This window comes from Vigna umbellata, chromosome 1, assembly GCF_029865625.1.
Source record: "Vigna umbellata cultivar VRB3 chromosome 1, Vumbellata_1.0, whole genome shotgun sequence".
NCBI lineage: Eukaryota > Viridiplantae > Streptophyta > Magnoliopsida > Fabales > Fabaceae > Vigna > Vigna umbellata.
The window spans coordinates 102,162,761-102,181,733 of NC_142165.1; the positions used below are offsets into that span (position 1 = coordinate 102,162,761).

Sequence of the window (18,973 nt, forward strand, 5' to 3'; positions counted from 1 at the left end):
CACAATTCAGTATAAAACTCCTTTATATGTAATTTTACTTTCACAAAATAGATAGATGAAATATTTTATAATTTAATTTAAGATCAAAAATAAATTTTTTTACAATAATTTAAAAATAAAAAACCTATTTAACTTTCTGTTCATGCAATTTTTTTCCCTTTATTGCTTCAAATTTTGTGTAATTTTTTGAATGAATCTCTTAATTCAGTAATTGATAAAGGTTGAGACAGTACACATATTGAGATACCCTAATAATAAGTGAAGGCACATGAGGGTCACTTTAATTAACCCTGGAGTCATGTACATTTCAATTGGTGACGCAGTCCCATCATGACCACCCTCCCTACATAATCACCATCACTGCACCCTTCAACACCAAGTCAAAAACTTTTCTTTCAAAAACAAAACAAAAATCTCAAACTCTTTTTTTTTTTTTTCAAATAAAGTTGGTGGTTACAGGATGGAGACATAAAGCAAGAGAAAAGAAATTAAAGAACCCTAATCTTGTTGGGGAGTGATTATGCTGCATATATATATAGAGATCAAGATAGAGGACAACACAATGCCAAAAATGGGAGCTTTATGAGGTTTCAGAGTTCACAAAAAGAGAGAGAAAGAGAACATGCCAACATGAGTGTTGTTTATGATGTCTGCATTTCACCATGAAAACAAAGGCTCACAAGAAATAAATGCAATAGTTGAGAATATATCAGAGGCAACACACCACAGAGGCTGACAGAAGAGAGTGAGCACATGCTGACAGTGATTGTATGAGGGCATACAATTGCAGGTGTGTGCTCACTTCTCTTTCTGTCAGTTTCTTCTTCTTTTTTCGGTGTGTTTTCTTTCATATCTCTTCATATTTTCTGATTCTCGGAGCAACTCCCCGCTGTAATTAACCCTCTTTCAACTTTCATTCTCTGATTTTAAATTTTCACTCACTATATATGGTTTCTCTTTATAGTATAAACTTGAACTGAAACAAAGAAATAAGTGTATATATATATAGTTTGGTGGTTCTTGGAGTTCAGTTTTTGGTGGTAAGCGTGCAGAAACTTGTATATGTATAATGCAATGCAACTTTTTTTGTGTTTGAAGTACCAGAATCTGGTTGATCTTAACTGGTTCTCTTTTATTCCGTTTATTTGCTATATTGAAAAGCGTGACTTTTTATGGTACTTTTTCCTGGATGGTGTAAAACGCAAAATCCAAATGGAGGTCTTCGAGGTACGCCTTGTGTCACGGTCTTTCACTTACTGTTCATACTTTAACTGAAAACTCTTTTTCCCTTGCTTGCTTTCTCCCTCTGCCACTTGCCGACAGTGTAGATATTTTCTCGCCCTCAATTTTGGTACACACAAATCAAAGGGTTTCAAATTAGGAGTTTCAAAGGCTCAGAAATTAATCAGATGTTCCATCTGTCTCTTGGAAAACATGCCACTTTGTTTTGTAGCCTTAATTTTAGGCAAAGACAAAGCCCTGGGAAACTGCATTAATTGCCCAGGCACCTGAATATGGTAAGATGTTCCTTGCATTATATATCTCCTTAAAACTTCATTTCCTGAGACTATTTTTGTTTTCAGTACTTTGAACTTTGATTCCATTAGCACAGAAGTTGGTTTCTGCTGTCAATATCTGCAGATTAGCGAGCTTGAAGCACCAGCCACTCGGGTAATGAACCGTTTCTTGTTTTTTCTTATAAGCATTAACCAATTTGAAAGGTATCAGAAGAAAGGAATGAGAAACAAAAATGGTTTAGTGATATCTAGCTTTGTCTTGTTTGTACCATGAATGTTTTAATAAATTAATCTGAAAACTGCATAGCTGAGAGTGAAACTAAGATGATCCTTTAAATATATCATGCAGCCTTGATAATTGTATATATTTTGGTTTCATGTTCTGCCTGAAATACACAACAAGCATCAGTACTCTCTTTGAACGGTTCTGCAACAGAAGATATCAGTTTAAAGTGAATATGAGATTATGTGTTAACTCTTCGTCATGCATGAACTCTATGACCAGAAAATCCTTTCTTGCTTTGGATTTATGGAGGAATTAAGTACCAAGTTTCTTGTTAACCCATTGGACCAGGTAATTAGGGAATTCTGTTCTTTTATTGTATCAGTAATCAAAATTATAATGAGAGGGTAAACGTTGATGCTTTATGATATATTCTAAGGTTTGGGAAAAGGTAAAACTTCAAAAAATAATTAAAGTATTATAATCAAGTTTACTTTCAAACCTTACACTACCGGTATATAGTGAGTGGTGGTTACTGGTTTTAGTGAGATAGATCAGACAGACATATGAGCAAACTGCTTTAAATCCTGTGCATAACTTATGAATTTTGTCTAACATTGTATTCTACTATTAGTTTCTGAATTATAGTTTTATCCACTTTTATTTCTGGTATTCAGCTTGCTCCATCCCCTTTTTCTAGTACCCTTATACATTAAGTTTATCTATTTTTAGAATATTTTCTGTGTGAATGAATGATAATTCCTTTAAGAATATTTTGATCATATTATACATAACATACAAATATTCAGGCTTACTTTGCTCTTAGCAGCACATACTGGAGCAAATCATTAATTGCTTTTGATTTCATGTCTAAAAAAAACAGCACCAATAATAAAATGCAAAAATAAATAACATCCTTTCTTGTCCAAAAGCAAAATATAATGATGATGTAAAGTTCATTTTACACTAGTTAATTATATATGGATATTAAAATTTGGTGGATTTTTAATAACTATTATAAGTCATTTAGTGTATTCTTACTAATTAACAGCATAAAAAAAATATGCTGACAATATTTATTGATGGAGTTTAGAACAATTGGTATACGTTGTTATGTTTGTTAAGTATATATTATCTTATTTATGCGTATAGAAAATACTTTATTGAAAAATTTCCATGATGTTTATGTCTCAAACAGATGGTTGGAATATTCTTGGGTGAAAAGAAGGGATTAAAATAATCCAATAAAAAAGAATTAGAATACAATGAAATCTATCATTTTTAACTAGTTAGGTCATTGGGTTATTCAATAATAAATGGATTAAATTGGATTGAGTTTAATAATAATAATTAACTTAAACTAAATCAACATTATCGTAATCAGATTGAATAATTAGATCAATTGATTAAATGCGAATATATTCTAAAAGTATATATACTATAAAAAAAATATATATTGAAACGACTATGGTTAAAAAAAAAATCTTCTCTTTTCTATGCATGCAATTCTCATTTTTTCTTATATTAGAAGATAACTTTGAAGCAACGTTGAATCTTATCCGATTAGAGTTCATTTTCGAGTAAGTGCTTTGTTAATCTAAAATCCTTTTAATTCTTTTTTTCTATAAATTTTTGTTTAATCTTATTTTGATTAGTTGAAAATAGGTTATTGGTTGAGTTAGTCTTCATCTAAATTTTGGTTATTTTCTACTGTGTTCATTTTAGATCCCTAGATTCTTGATTATTCTTACTCTTCCAAGTGATTAATTTCTTATGCTGCAGTAGTTTTAAGGTAAGAGATGCTATGTTGGATTTTTATTATTTTTTTTTCTGTTAATAGTTTAATTAAAAAACTTAGTTGAAATTTGAGTTTGGAATGTATATGAAATACTAGGGTTTAGGAATAATTATTGGACAGGTATTAGATCAAGCAAAAGTTTGTGTATGTTGAAATACAAATGGCTTACATTTATGTCAGGAACTTATTAAAAACGTTTAGATTATGGTTTATTGGATCGTGAGTATAAGTGTAAGAATCAATATTACATTACAGTAATATCTTAATTTCACTAAGTATTTAAATCAAATAAATTAAAATATTATATGATAAGAATTTGAGGAAGAGCACAAAAAGAATTTCAAGTATGGAATGCTTTAAACTTACCTTAATCTATATAGTTAAGGTTACTTGAGATGCTAAATTGGATCATATGTTGGTATTTAATAACATATTTAATATAAATATTCCAGAATTCATCAATAGATATTTCTTAGAGAATATCTTTTATTATATAGTTAATAATGGATTAAAGCTATTTTCTTGGTTCAAGGCATTCTCTCAAGTAGCAAAGGCCAAAAAAACAGGTGTTGTTAACAGTTTTGCTACCATTGGTTTATTGCTACAAAATTGCACTCTCCAAGCCAACATCAAGATCATGAAAATAGGATCAAAATGTAAACATGAAGCTTTTGAATAAGCTTTATCTTCCTTTACCCTCTCTTATTATTGAATTGAAAAGAAAGCCAACAAATAAATGAACACTTTCTTGCTTAGATTGAAGGGAAGAAAAAAAGAAGGTATTAGGAGCACTTTCGAAGGTAGTATATCCACTTTGTTTTATAGCCACCAAGGCATTATTATTATAAATCTAAATGGATTTTTTTTTTTATTATAAATGAATGTATATAAACATGTTTAGTGTTATTTTGAAATATTTTTATTTTTATGTAAAATCTTGGTTGAGTATTCATAAATGTTTAATATAGATATAATTAAGTGAAGTGGTTAGTATTTTATAGGGTATTCCAAATACAATATTGAAAGATTAAATAGAAAGGACACTTCATTTTACATTTAAAACTAAATGAAAAAAAAGGCTCACTTCAAAACAAATATAGATTAAAACTATATTAATGATAGTAACTTCATGTAATATAAGTAAAATCAACTATTTACATGTAACTTTTGATCACAGTTAAAAATTATATTTGTGATTAGATAAAAACATTCAATATAAAAATACATATTAATTGCCTAATTCAATAAGATTATTTAAGACTTTTTATTATGAAGGAGTGTAAACCTACACATATTTTAGTTATATTTACATATTTTAATTAAATATTAGTAGTTTGACATGGTTATTATTTTTTTTTGTTATTATTATTGGACTATTATTATATTTCTTATATAAGTATTATTCTAATAAGGACATAGACCCACAACTCATTTTAATCCTATAAATATAGCAATAACTCTCAAGAGATACTTACTTCACATACTTGATAATCACTCTGATATAATAGATCATAATTCGCTTACTAACTTGAGTGTCGAAGAGGTTTTACAGGTGAATCTTTCCCTTTCGCCAACGAAGAGACCTTCTTCAAATAGAAGGAGTGACCAAAGCACCGCTAGGATCTTGTCACCTGTTTGCAAAGTCCACGCTTAAGATCTGGATAAGATCATTGGTGCCCACCATGGGATCCAAGTAAAACTTTATCCTACCTCCACATTTTTCACTATCATCTTCTTGCGTAAAGATAGTGATAATCACATGTGCTAACATAAGCATTTATGATCTAAGTTTTTCTGAATATTTGTAGAATATTTGTAGAACAATAACATGCATACAAAAATTTTCTCTCTACTTTAATATCAAACTTGCCTTCAAGAAGAAACTAGCATTTCAATGTCACTCGGACAAGCATCCTAAAATTTTGTAGCACAAATGGTGGATCCAAAGCTAGATCTCATATGATGAAACAAACAAGTATGGTGGATGACCTATATAGAGGTTCTAATCATAAAATACACAAGTATTGTGGATCCAAAGCTAGATCTCATATGGTTTCATATCATGAAGAACATTTAAACTTAGTTCCTGTTAGATCTGTATAGGAATGACATAGTAAAGATTTCTAATTGATTCATGATTTGCTATGTCCGGTTGAAAAACAATCCAGTTACTTGACTTTCAGCAGCATTTTTGTCAAATCTATAATGAAAAGCATCTCCAAAACACTCCTCCATAAAAAAATTGGAAACTCCCAAAATACAATGCGACCTGTGTATGGCCTTGCAGTGGATAACTTCTATTTAAAGTAGAATTTGTAAAAAGGGTGAGGAAAACTGTAACTAGAAAAGACAAGGTTATTTAGCATGCAAAAGAGAAAAACACTTGCTTTGTGTATATTTTGTTGATGCATTGAGGTGAAGTTGGTATTTGTTAATAAATTGCAGATTAAAAAAGAAATGAAACCAAACACAATGAACTTCTAAGGATCAGTGGAGAAAATGAGAGAAGACTGCATGAGGTAAATTTTGTGAAGTAAATAAGAAAGATTGAATTGAATTAAATTAATAGAATATGTGGAATTTTTTTGTTAGGTTTCACTTCCTTTTCTGGTTTTACACCGTGAGACGGATCAAGTGACGGATAAAGTAATTAGCAAACAGCTACATTAAGTGACTGGAAGTTCTGACAAGACACTGAAGTTGTACTCAGGAATGTGGCATGATCTGCTATGGAGAGCCACCGGAAAACTTGAATGTTGTATTCTCTTGGGTGGATCGAGAAGAGATATCAGTTTGAAAATACAACATTGGAGAGAGTTGAAAGGAGAACATGAACATGAGTGTTTCATCCTACACCTCCAACATCTCATCCTGCACCTCCAAAAATTTCATTTTTAACCTTCTGACATCCTGCACCTCCAACTTTTTTAAAAATTTCATTTTTAACTTTCTTCTCTTTCTAATTAAAGAAATTTTATTTTCTTCTCTTTTTCTTTTAAAGATACTCTACACCACCTTAATGATAATTCTAATTTAATTTAAAATTTAAATATTATTTAATATAATATTATATTTTAATAATTATTAAAATATGATTTATATTATAATAATAACTATACTAAAAAAATAAAAATAAAATAATTAAAATAAAAATAAAAATAAAATAATAATAATAATATAAAATTTGACTTAATATATTCAAATATATTAAATTATATTAAAATATTAAAATAAATTAAACAATTATTAAATTGTAAATAAAAACAAAAAGTTTTAAAAACTTGTTATCGAGAATCAGTTTTGTTTTTTTATTTAAAATTTAATCAATATTTATTTTAACTAAATATTATAGCATTATTTATTATATTTTTATATTTTAATAATTATTAAAATATAATTTATATTTTTATAATAGTTTTATTAAAAATTAAAAATTAAAAATTAAAATAACTAAAATAATATTAAAAATCACATTTAATATATTTAAATATATTTAAATATATTAAAATATTAAACTAAATTAAATAATTATTAAAATTAAAATTAAAATCAAAATTTTAGAAAAATTTATTTATCGGATATCCATATCCGATTATAAATTTATCGGACGTCAATATCCGACTAACGTTTCTAAAATTTTACTTTTTATTTAAATTTTAATAATTATTTAATTTATTTAATATTTTGATATAATTTAATATATTTAAATATATTAAATGTGATTTTTAATATAATTTTTATTTTTATTATTTTTACTCTTATTTTAGTTATTATTATTTTTATTTTTTGATAAAACTATTATAAAAATATAAATCATATTTTAATAATTATTAAAATATAAAAATATAATAAATAATACTATAACTTTAATTAAATTAAATATTGATTAAATTTTAAATAAAAAACAAAACTGATTTTTGATAACAAATGTTTAAAAATTTTTGTTTTTATTTACAATTTAATAATTATTTAATTTATTTTAATATTTTAATATAATTTAATATATTTGAATATATTAAGTCAAATTTTATATTATTATTATTATTTTATTTTTATTTTTATTTTAATTATTTTATTTTTATTTTTTTAATATAGCTATTATTATAATATAAATCATATTTTAATAATTATTAAAATATAAAATTATATTAAATAATATTTAAATTTTAAATTAAATTAGAATTAATTTTAAGGTGGTGCAGAGTGTCTTTAATAAAAAAGAGAAGAAAATGAAAAGATAGTTATTAAAATATCTTTAATAAGAAAGAGAAGAAAGTTAAAAATTGGAGGTGCAGGGTGTCAGAAGGTTAAAAATGGAATTTTTGGAGGTGCAGGATGAGATGTTGGAGGTGTAGGATGAAGCACTCCATGAACATTTGGTCAGGTCTGATCTCTAGCAAATTTCGCAACTCTCATTTCCAAATCAAACCTAGAGAATTGTTAGAGCAAAGGGTCGTGTTTGGGCCTGTGTACAATTTCAAATCAATTTATAAAGGAACAAATGTCTCAATTTCCTATTTCAAGATTATCACATACCTATTGTCCTTATTTAACCAAGTTTTACTCATTTATATACATAAATTCATGACCTTAGTGTCACCACTTGCATATGCATTTTTGTTCATAAATTTATAAAGTCACTGTTATATTTCATCTTACGAATTTGAAAAATTATTGCAAAACTTAATACACGAAATATTTCACATGTTTAACCGTATTATTATATTTATAATATATATCACCATTTATTGAATATTTTTGTAAACAACAATTAGATTAAAACTGAAAATAAATCAATACTATACAAAGTACTATTTAATTGAATTACAATATAATTGATGTTTTCTTTAAAATAAAAAAGTCAGTGGTTGAATCGATTAATTTCTCCACAAAATTAATTTATTCCATTTGGGAAACACATTTATCAGAATATATATGATCGCAAAATCTTTCGTAACCCCAATCAGCCAAAAACTATTACGAGAAATGCATCTTTCAGTTACGGTGCTGGCAAAATCTGAAGAGGAAGGTCTGCTTCGTATTTCATTTTTTACAATAACCAACACCCAATAAGAATGTGGAAAAAGCACCCACCAGAAATTCAATAAAACCCCAAATTTAGTGATAATCTACACTAAATTTCAAACCCAGTTAAATCAAACATCTCATTTGAGTAAAAGAGAGATAGGAAGCGATGTGGCACGTTATCACATCCACAAAGCGTGATAACAGTTAACTAGGACTAATTAAATAGGACAAGAAATCACCGTTCCCCTGTTATTGAGATACACGAGCTTACTTCACTTTGTTAGTATTTGACCTAGCTGCGGCGGGCAAATGACCTGCTTGCAACACCAAAACACAGTACAAGACATTCATCAAATCAAAAACTCTCAGTAACTAAGCAACTGCAAAAATTCTGGACAAGCGAAGAATTTTCCTTTAATTTTTTATTCAGCAGAAAATAAAGAAAACAATCCTCGGCCAAGACTACCTTTAAAAGGAGATAATCCAGATGAGGGGTTGGAGGGTAGTCCCATTACAGAAGTTAGCTTGTAAACATGTCTAACAGTAAATCCTCATTCTCTATTAAGGATATCTAAACCCTTTTAGTATAAGATATGCATGAGAATAGAAAGGGGGGACAAATCCTCATGTTGATAGTGGTCACAATGTTGGAATTATCCATCTCAAATAAAACTACATCTCATATATTGGCTATAAATCTATTATAACAACGGTAGAACAGTCAGGACCAAAATAGATAAAATTAGGGAATCATACCTTCCATGCAACCATTTCTTAAATAATCTTATTTCTCACTTCCTCGAGTTTCTTCAGTATCTCTCCAGGGGTTCTGTCCAATTTTTCTCTGCAAATCCATTGGCAATGTTGGGGATTGCTTGCATAGATCCCCATCAATAACATCCTACACAACAAAGCAGGACTATCAGAAATTTGAAAATATTTAATGCCACGTCCAAAAAAGCACAAAAAACAAAAAGAACATTTTGGTGGGCACATTTTTAATAGTGACAGAGGATGAATGGCTCTTTGTCAAGCAGGAACAGCAATGAAAATATAGAAAGGGGCGATGCTCTTATCCAACAGATTGCAGATAGCACTTTTCCACAATTTCATAGTAGCAATAAACAGCATATCAGGCATACCTTAACGGGAAAATATGCAGATCTATATGGCATGTGGTCTCTTCCGCACAAAGGTGGGTGATCCTGTCTCATATGCATCTCCAAATGAGAAAAGAAGTCAACATCATCTCGTGAAGTAAAGGCATGTAGAGCACCAACACTTCCCATAACTGTTCCAAATACAATGCACTCTCCACCACCTGGTATGAGAGAAGCCTTTTGCAAGCATGCGACCACATCACCAACATGAAACTGTACAATTTCTTCCACCTTATTGGGAGCTCCATTCAGCTTTCCTTGTTCCCACTTGATCCTACCACCAGTAGGATCTTCTTCTATCTCATCTGAAACATCATGTGGCAGCCGCACAAAATAGATATTTCCAAACCTGTCTGCGCCTGCCATGGTGTCAAAGTCTATGTGGTACGATGCAGTAAGCCACCTTGGAACACAATCATGGGCAAATATATAAAGTTGGTTTTCGTCCCCCTATACTTTGCAGTAGTGGAAAGACTGGAGAGAAGAAAGAAAATAACACAATTAACTGAAGATTTTATTCAGTGAATTGAATCATGTACTGCAGCAGCACACTGGATCCAAGAATAAGCACACTGTCTATTTGCAAAATTAAGACAAACAGAATTGAAAAAAAAAATCAAAAATAGCGTGACAGCAGAACAGCACATGACAGAATTGGAAATTTGCTAAGTAGAGAAGCTTATCTCTTGAAGACAAGCGTGGACGTGCTGGCTGTGATACCAAATGATAGAAGCAGCTTCACTCTTCAAGAATGAGCAGCTTCTCAGACTAGAGGTGGCAGCGGAATTGGAAAACACAGATGCAGTTGGAGGTGTACGGAAGGTGTTTGATGAATTGTCTGGTGCGGTTTTTGGAAGTGTGTAGGCAGGTTCTCTAACCCAGACGGCCTTCCAAGGGGGAAGGAAGCTAGAGGATAAGTGTGCTAAGAAGGCACAAGTCAGTGAACTCGAAAGTGAGAATTGGCTGGACAATTCAGCAGCATTTCTTCATACAATTCAAGTTGAGTTTACAAATGATGAAGCTCTCTTTTATAGGAGAAGATGAGCTTGGAAGTGTGCAAGGAAAGCTACATATTTACAATGTGCTCAAGCTAAATCACATGTGCAAAGCTACTGGCCGTGTGTTCCACGTTTTCATCATTGAAAATGTGCTCAAAATGGAAGAAGCTTTATATTGGCTTATGTCCCACGTGAAACTTATGTTGAATGTGCTTCAAAGTAAAGAAGACACACGGCTGGCTGGATGTGTTGCACATGGAAAATGTGGGAAACATGCTTCATGGTTGGCTACAACACACATTCCTACTTGCTTCCTTTGTTTCCTCTTTGCTTGGCAACTCTCCTAGAAACTTTCCAACCTTTATTGTCCTATAAAACAATGTAAATGGAATTAGTTAAAGAGAACATGCTAAGACTTAGAAAGAAAAGATGAAGTCCTTTATTCAACTTTCCTTTCTTGGTCTTAGAGTGAAGTTGATACTTCTTTGGATGGGAATCCCTAAAGGGGTTGCCATCATTAACAGAAAAGCCTTAGTCGAGTCTTTCCAAAATAGTATAATACCCACGGAAGTTTTGTATAAAAACCAAATCAGTTATATCAAATTGTATCAATCAAATGCTACCAGAAAGCTCAAGTCACCAAATGTGGATATTCAACAGCTATGGATTTACAACAATTCTAAAACTGTGGTGAATGCATCCACCGTAATTAATGCATAAACTAAGATACCAATTAGCAGTGATAAAAATCCTTCTATGGTTCCACATGAGAAACCAGTACGAACCTAAGCTACATATGGATATAACATAGAACGTACCTCTTGAACATCACCAACATAAATCCGATCACGATATGCCTGAATATAACTTGCAGAACGCCTGTTTGAATTGGTCCACTAGAAAATCCCATTGCTTATCATCAAATAAAACCTGTAAAAGAACATGTAAGAGAAAATTGCAAACATTTTAGTGCTGAAATGTCAGCTCCTCAAAACAATAATGCAGTATGAAGCAAAATTTCTGGCAAAAAATTACAGTTTCAACAACATAATGTTTTTAGACTTTCTGTGAAATATTACAGGCATAAAAATCTTCGTAAACAAGTGATCAGGGAACATAATAACCCGTGCAAATAATATTTCTTGTTGTTAACCTAATCAATAGAGGACTGTTTTTTTCTTGGCTGTGTGAATTACATAGGACATGTGCTAGGTAAAAGTTCAATCGATTATTGAACCTAGAGAATATAGATCAACTTACAGCTTTTAGACAGTTTTATTTGTTGACTACAATTATTAACAACTACAAACATTTACAATTTCCTACTGGTTAAAAACCTAGATACTAATTCCCTTGTAATTCACGTCATGAAATCTCCAGACTCAACTTCACATCAAAATTATTCCACACTCTGAAAACAATGTAAAATATAATACTCAATCCCTTAAAAATTTCACACCTTTACTTTATCTTGGAAACATATAAACTCATGCTAACGCAGTCCAAACATCATAAACCCCTGTACTAATATATACCTGTTAGATATATTATATCTTTTATCTTTATCTTTTGGTTAGTTTGTTATTATTTCTCATTTGTATTTTTGGACTTAGCCCATATTTCTTCTATTATAAATAGAGAATCCTATGTGTGTATTTAACACAAGGGAGATTAATCCCAAATATAGTTTTTCACTATATTTAACATGAAAAACTATATATGGGATTAATCTCTCTTGTGTTAAATACTCATAGGGTTCTCTATTTATAATAGAAGAAATATGGACTAAGCCCAAAATACAAATGAGAAATAATAACAAACTAACTAAAAGATAAAGATAAAAGATATAATATATCTAACACTCCCCCTCAAGCTGGTGCATACAAATCGTACCAAGCTTGTTACTAATATAATCCAAAAAGAAAAAGAGCAACATCGATGCTCTAAAAGGGAACAAATCCATAACTTTAAAAGGAACTCCGGATGAAGGGAGCAAATCCATAACTTTAAAAGGAACTCCGATGAAGGGAGCAAATCCATAACTTTAAAAGGAACTCCAATGAAGGGAGCAAATCCATAACTTTAAAAAGAACTCCGATGAAGGGAGCAAATCCATAACTTTAAAAAGGAACTCCGATGAAGGGAGCAAATCCATAACTTTAAAAAGAACTCCGATGAAGGAAGCAAATCCATAACTTTAAAAAGGAACTCCGATAGTGACAGCGGTAGACGATGAATATTATGAAATTTTTAGGGGCGGCCGGCGGCCGGCCGTCACGGCCGCCGGCAGACAGCAAAGACCACCGGAAGAGATCAGAAAACCTGCTCTGATTCCATGTTAAATATAGTGAAAAACTATATATGGTATTAATCTCTCTTGTGTTAAATACACATAGGGTTCTCTATTTATAATAGAAGAAATATGGGCTAAGCCCAAAATACAAATGAGAAATAATAACAAACTAACTAAAAGATAAAGATAAAAGATATAATATATCTAACAATACCAACCAAAAACAAAATAAAACCCCATTCACTTATCCAAAAAGAATACCCAAAATCTATTCTATATTCAAACATAGAAATCAGCATAATGCCACACATAAAGAAACACTTAATCAACATAATGAAGCACGAATATTATGATACTAATCACCACAATAAGGACTTAATAATAGTAGATAAACACCTGAAGAAATAAATCAGTTATGGTGTTGTAATCAACTGGGCAACCTCCCTCCATTTGCAACATCATTAATGCAAAATTAACAGCACCCTACAAACCAAAATAAATAAAAAAAGGAGTTGTTGAGTTAGTTAGTACAACTGCCAATTTCAGTAAATTGAGATGGAAGAAATAAAATAAAGTTCTACAAACTCTATTCAGAAATCATATAATTTGATAATCAATTATATAAAACAGTGGCAGACAATGCAAGAAATACAAAGATATAACTCAACAAAAATAGTAAAAATGAACTACATGGGGCACTCTCGTACCTGAGGATTTGTCCGAAAAACTTTTTATAAAAGAGATAGTCAGGTGTCCAACCAAGCTGTTGCCCAAAAGTAATAAGAATCATCAGCCACAAATAGCTCCAGTAAAAGTGGTAAATTAAAATAGTCTAGGCCAGAAAATATCAAAGATATTAAGAAAAGAGTCACCAAATAATCTGATGGACAAAAATCAGTATAATTTGATAAATAAACAAGCCTCTACCTACTTAGACTATATTAGAATCTTGTCAAATTGCCTTCTCCAGTAAAAGCAACAACAATTTTGGAGTAGCTCAGGCTTTGATGTATATTTTTAAAACAAGATCATTATCTACAATCTACATTAGAACATATTGATTAAAATTAACAATGAAATCCCATTTCAACTTTAATATACAACAAATAGAACGAAACAAAAATAAAAAATTAAAAAAAAGCAATCAATTCAAAGTATTTCAAAATTTCAAATGAAAGTTACCTTTACAAGATCAACTAGTTCCTCACTGCATTCAAGCTTGTCCCTTTTACAGAAGGCATCCATTTTCTACATTAGAACATATTAATCAAAATTAACAATGAAATCCCATTTCAACTTTAATATACAACAGATAGAACTTATTAACTGGAGCTCAAATATGATCGCATGAAAAAATATAGCCCTTCATATGACCTGAATTGCTCAAAAATCCTTAAGCAAGCATCCATGCCCAACTGTTCACAACATTCTTTGACAACCTAGACAGATATAAATAAAGCTTTCAAATATTAATAATTTAATGTTATAGAAGAAAATTAGAGTTTCATACCGGCACAATAATATGTAGGTTGCCTCTGAGATATACCAGCAATAAGTATTTCATGCACTCTAGTGCCCATTCTCGTGATAGATTGCCAAAAAATTCAACAAGTGACTGCAATCACACAAACCTAAGGCTCAATTGTGTGTATATTTACAATCACACATTTTACATAAGACAACTCTTTGTAATGCTGCATCAAAAATCATGCAATCAATAAAAAGAGGAGACTTGTAGGTCAAATAAGAATAAAAAAATAACCAGATTTATCACCAACACCTTAGTTTGAAGGAACTTATGTTCTCGTATATTAGGTTTTAGAACATCCAAAAGAAAAACAGTTGCCTCAAGGATGAACAAGACAAAAAGAAGGTAATACATGAACTGTCAATCATTAATAAATAATTATAACTAAAACAATGAGGAAAAGACATGGCGAGTGCTTGTACATAAAAATCAAACTATCCTCCGTTCTATTGCATTAAGCTAAATAAAAATAATGAGACTTCAAAAAAAAATTAGTGTAAAAGGGTAATGATTTAGTTAGGAGTCATACTATACATCACATACCCTATCCTCCGTTTTATCATACATGAATTTACAAGCCGGTTTGACTCCTGATACCAATGAACACCTTTCACGTTGTGGAACTCTTCTGACAACATCATCTTCACCATTCTCAATATACTCATGATCAGGTTCTTGTTTCCCATTCTCTACACTAGGGAGAGTGTTTGATGCTAAATTTCACTGAAAACCTATCTGTTGGCTCTGAAAAGGGTGTTATTAGTTTTGATTTTGATGCTTTCCCAGAAGATAAAACATTCTCATACATTAAAGATGTTGGATCAGTTGAAGGAGATAAAAGATCATGGTGATTGATTGGAGTTCCAGGAGTATCGTCCGTATCATCATTTACGTGCCTGCATAAAACGATTTATTAACTAACATCAAGCAGTTCTTCCTGTCCTCCTCAACTATTACATAACTATGCAGGATACAGAGAAAAACAAACACCAATTGAACCATTGTATTACAAACATCATAAAATTCATCCATCACATAAATCACACAAATTGAATATATTACAAAATAATTTAACACTACATAATCTATCTAATAAGAATTTGGTTAAAAACTCATTAAGTAGACTTCCAAGAAAGAGAGGTGTGTCACAATGGACGTGTGACAACTTAAGTACCAGGTCTTTCCTAGCCAAAGTGTTCCTCAACTTATTCTCAACAAAATTTTTATTTACAAATTCAAAATAACAACATATAATATTAACATAGAAATTGAAGGTCTAAATAATTATATAATCAACACATAGGCATACACAATAATTCAATACATGAATAGTCATACAATAGTATTAGACAGTGAAGATAAAAGTCTAAAAAGGTTAGCTCCTCTTACCTCTATTCCAGACATAATATAATATCTTGATCGGATGGTTCCTGGAAAACTTCCAGAATCTCTACTTTGCAACTAGAATTTCTTCCTAGGAGAGTGTTGATGTTAAATTTCACTGAAAACTTATCTATTTGCTTTGAAAAGGGTGTTATTAGTTTTTGATTTTGATGCTTTCGCAGAAGATAAAACATTCTCATCCATTAATGATGTTGGATCAGTTAATGATGTTGGATCAGTTAATGATGTTGGATCAGGAGATAAAAGATCATTATGGTGATTGATTGGAGTTCCAGGAGTATCGTCCTTTGTATCATCATCATTATTTACCTGCCTGCATAAAATGATTTCTTAATTAACATCAAGCAGTTCTTCCGACCTTGTCAACTATTACATAACCATACAAGATACAGAGAAAAACAAACACCAATTGAACCAGTGTACATGGTATTATATCCCAAAATGCATGTTCCTTTATATTAAGTAATAAAGGTAGAGAGAAGATCAAACACAATTCCAAGGAAAAAAGGGAAGCTGGTTGACAACAAATTGAAGTTTGAAAATATGAGGTCAAAAGATCATTTTCGTCTGCAATGATATGATCTACAGGGAGGCAAATTCAAGCACCATTTATGTTATGCTTGAAAATAGGTTGGGAAGGTTCAAAGAGAATCAATGATAGACGTTTGACTTGTAAAAAGAAATCACATCGTGATTATGCCTTAAAAAGTAAGTGCCTTAAAAAGTAAGTGCGACAAAAGGTAACTATATGTGGTTTGAATTTAGTTGAATTTTAAACTTGCTTTTGAGACAATAGTTTCAAACATAAATCACTTATCTTGAACTTCAATAATAATCAAATTAAATTTTAAAAAATCAAAAGTCACTCAAAATCAAGTGAGCAAGCGTCGTCATAAATACATATTAATTTATCTTTTTTATTTATGTGCACTTTTTCTTTTCACTGAGCTTGGAATTTCTTGTTTGACAATAAAATTGCCCTTCGTTAAGACATTTATTAGGCAGAGACTAATAGAAACAATTCAAGCACAAAGCACCAAAGAACCATGGACATCAATACAAAATCGTAGAAGATGCTCACATTTCTACATCTCCGATAGAGTACATATGCAAGTCACCTTCTTCCCTTTCTTTTACACTGTCCTCTTTCTTTTCATTTTGCAGCTGCAACAGAAAGCCATCAATTTCGGTACTCTCTACAACTGGTTCATTCAACTGTCTGACAAAAACAACCAACTAAATTCAAACTATAAACTATCTACCAAATGATAACGCTTATCTTCCAGACCGAATCATTAAATCAACACCTAAAATTATTAAAATATTGAGAAACTCAAATTAAAAAGAAAAAAAAAAATCTGAGTTAGAGCACATGACGATCGGTTCTTTATCTCAAACTAGGAAATTATCTAACAAACCAAAACACCTATTTCCGAACCAAAACGTTAAATCAACATTTCCTCTCATAAAATGCAATGAACTAACTCTGATGTTATTGTTTTTTATTTTGAATTTGTACTTTTTTATTTTTCATAAGAGGAAAAGAAGTGTTTCTAGCAATACACTTTTTGTTTAAAGTTTATTTCATATCAAACAAACGATACGCGGATAACAGACCTTCTTGTAGACTAAACAATCAACAAACCAAGAAATAAATAACACTTAGCGAAGATAATAAACCAAAACAGCAGAAGAAGACGCAAACCTATTGAGGTAATGAACTTCCCAGCTTGAGACGAGATCGGAAGGAGTGAAACTGTAGTTGGTGCAGAAAGTGACACCTACCCATTCTCAGAAGATTAACCGATAAACTGTTGCGAATGAATACTAGAAAAATCGAAGAATCTCTTACATTTTTTGAGAATTTCTTGTTCTTTTGAATTCGGATTTGATCTCTCTAGTGTTTCTCTCATTTTTTAAGCAAAAGAAAGAGAAATATGGCAAAAAACTTTGCCCCTTAAGTATATAAAAATTGTCTTTGTTTTATTCCGATTATGCCCTTTTTAACGTGCGTATTAACACACGGACGAATAGCGCGGCATTGTCACAGTTTATAAAATGTCATTCCTAATAAAACAAAGGTTTAATTGCTTCCTTTGTCCCCAGTTTGGTTGAATTGTGTCAAATTCATCCTCATTTTTAAAAAAGTTTCATTGTCGTCCTCACGTGGTGTAAAAGTGTCAATTGAATCCAAACATAGAAAAAATTTGTGTCAATGTAGTCATCTCCGTTAAATACACACTAACGGTGTTAAGTGGCTGATTATTTGGTACTAACGTGGCAAATGAGTCACAGTAGTGGTAATCACGTGTGCACAAACTCTGGCCATGTGTTCCCCTCTTCTTCTGATACTTCCTCTTCTTCTTCTTCTCTTTTTTCTCCAGGGTACGAATATGCTTCCTCAATTTGAGAGTGAAACCAGAAGGCGTGTTGCTCTTGTCACGCATGTAGATAGTAGAATGCAATCTCACGCCACTCTCCATGAGCAGTAGAACCTTCTCGCTCTCCCCAGATTCCAAAACTCCACTGCTGTTCATCAGCTTAAACACGTAGGTCTGCAGAGAAGGAAAATGGAATCAAATCGAATTGAGGAAAGTGAAAGAACGAAAAATGAAAAGGGAGGAGCTACCTTCGGAGAAAGATCGTAGACGTTGGAGCACCACATTCCAATGAAGCGCCGGAGGCATTTAACCTCGGCGGCTACATCGGCGGTGTTCATTCGCACCTTCACCATCTTGTGTTAGGGTTTTGATAAATTAGTGCGAGGGGGTAGAAGAAGAAAAGAATATAATTTTATAGTGTGTTTTGATTTAATTAATTAGAATGGTTTTGGAGAAGAAGAAGAGGGAAGATCATGAATGTATATTCTGTTCTGTATTTGGTTGCAGGGAGAGGAAGAGAGACAAGGGGAGGCTTTTAGTCTTACACTTTTAATTTTTGGTGGGTTTTGCTTCCCTCCCTCACTCCCTTCCAAGCCAATGCTCGGACAACACTAATTCCAAATGCGTCGCCGTCTTCCCTTCT

The 18,973-nt window shown here is 31.2% G+C and overlaps 1 protein-coding gene and 1 long non-coding RNA gene across 16 annotated transcripts; one reads left to right on the forward strand and one right to left on the reverse strand.

The window, feature by feature from the left end:
* Positions 1-454: 454 nt before the first annotated feature.
* On the forward strand, positions 455-6,524 carry LOC148207005 (uncharacterized). 9 transcript variants are annotated; one of them, XR_015783895.1, is made up of 5 exons: positions 455-1,517; positions 1,584-1,671; positions 1,867-5,231; positions 5,984-6,057; positions 6,131-6,524. It is a non-coding gene; the product is annotated as an uncharacterized LOC148207005 (long non-coding RNA). The 9 variants fall into 9 exon arrangements; XR_015783901.1 differs by having other exon boundaries at positions 1,921-5,231; XR_015783900.1 differs by having other exon boundaries at positions 1,927-5,231.
* Positions 6,525-8,515: 1,991 nt separating this feature from the next.
* Positions 8,516-17,909, reverse strand: LOC124837694 (spliceosome-associated protein 130 A-like). Of its 7 annotated transcripts, XM_088105249.1 has the most exons (14): positions 17,802-17,851; positions 17,655-17,730; positions 17,031-17,168; positions 15,935-16,262; positions 15,089-15,441; positions 14,528-14,632; positions 14,392-14,456; positions 14,200-14,265; positions 13,725-13,780; positions 13,414-13,500; positions 11,543-11,654; positions 9,709-11,093; positions 9,323-9,467; positions 8,516-8,880 (listed from the first exon to the last, which is right to left on the reverse strand). In XM_088105249.1, exons 12-13 carry the CDS (start codon positions 10,090-10,092, stop codon positions 9,351-9,353), a joined length of 501 nt encoding a protein of 166 aa, XP_087961375.1. In that variant the 5' UTR covers positions 10,093-11,093; positions 11,543-11,654; positions 13,414-13,500; positions 13,725-13,780; positions 14,200-14,265; positions 14,392-14,456; positions 14,528-14,632; positions 15,089-15,441; positions 15,935-16,262; positions 17,031-17,168; positions 17,655-17,730; positions 17,802-17,851; the 3' UTR covers positions 8,516-8,880; positions 9,323-9,350. The 7 variants fall into 7 exon arrangements, 6 of the variants coding, with proteins under 6 accessions (XP_087961375.1, XP_087961377.1, XP_087961376.1 ...); XM_088105251.1 differs by having other exon boundaries at positions 17,031-17,113; positions 17,655-17,860; XM_088105250.1 differs by having other exon boundaries at positions 15,935-16,258; positions 17,655-17,860.
* Between the last annotated feature and the right edge of the window lie 1,064 nt (positions 17,910-18,973).

What these genes read in the sequence shown, in the direction of transcription:
- LOC124837694 (XM_088105251.1), bottom strand. Translation starts at nt 10,092, where the DNA reads ATGGCAGGCGCAGACAGGTTTGGAAATATCTATTTTGTGCGGCTGCCA. An exon ending in CTGCATATTTTCCCGTTAAG is followed by an intron (nt 9,468 to 9,708) that starts GTATGCCTGATA and finishes TTTGTTGTGTAG; the next exon opens with GATGTTATTGATGGGGATCT.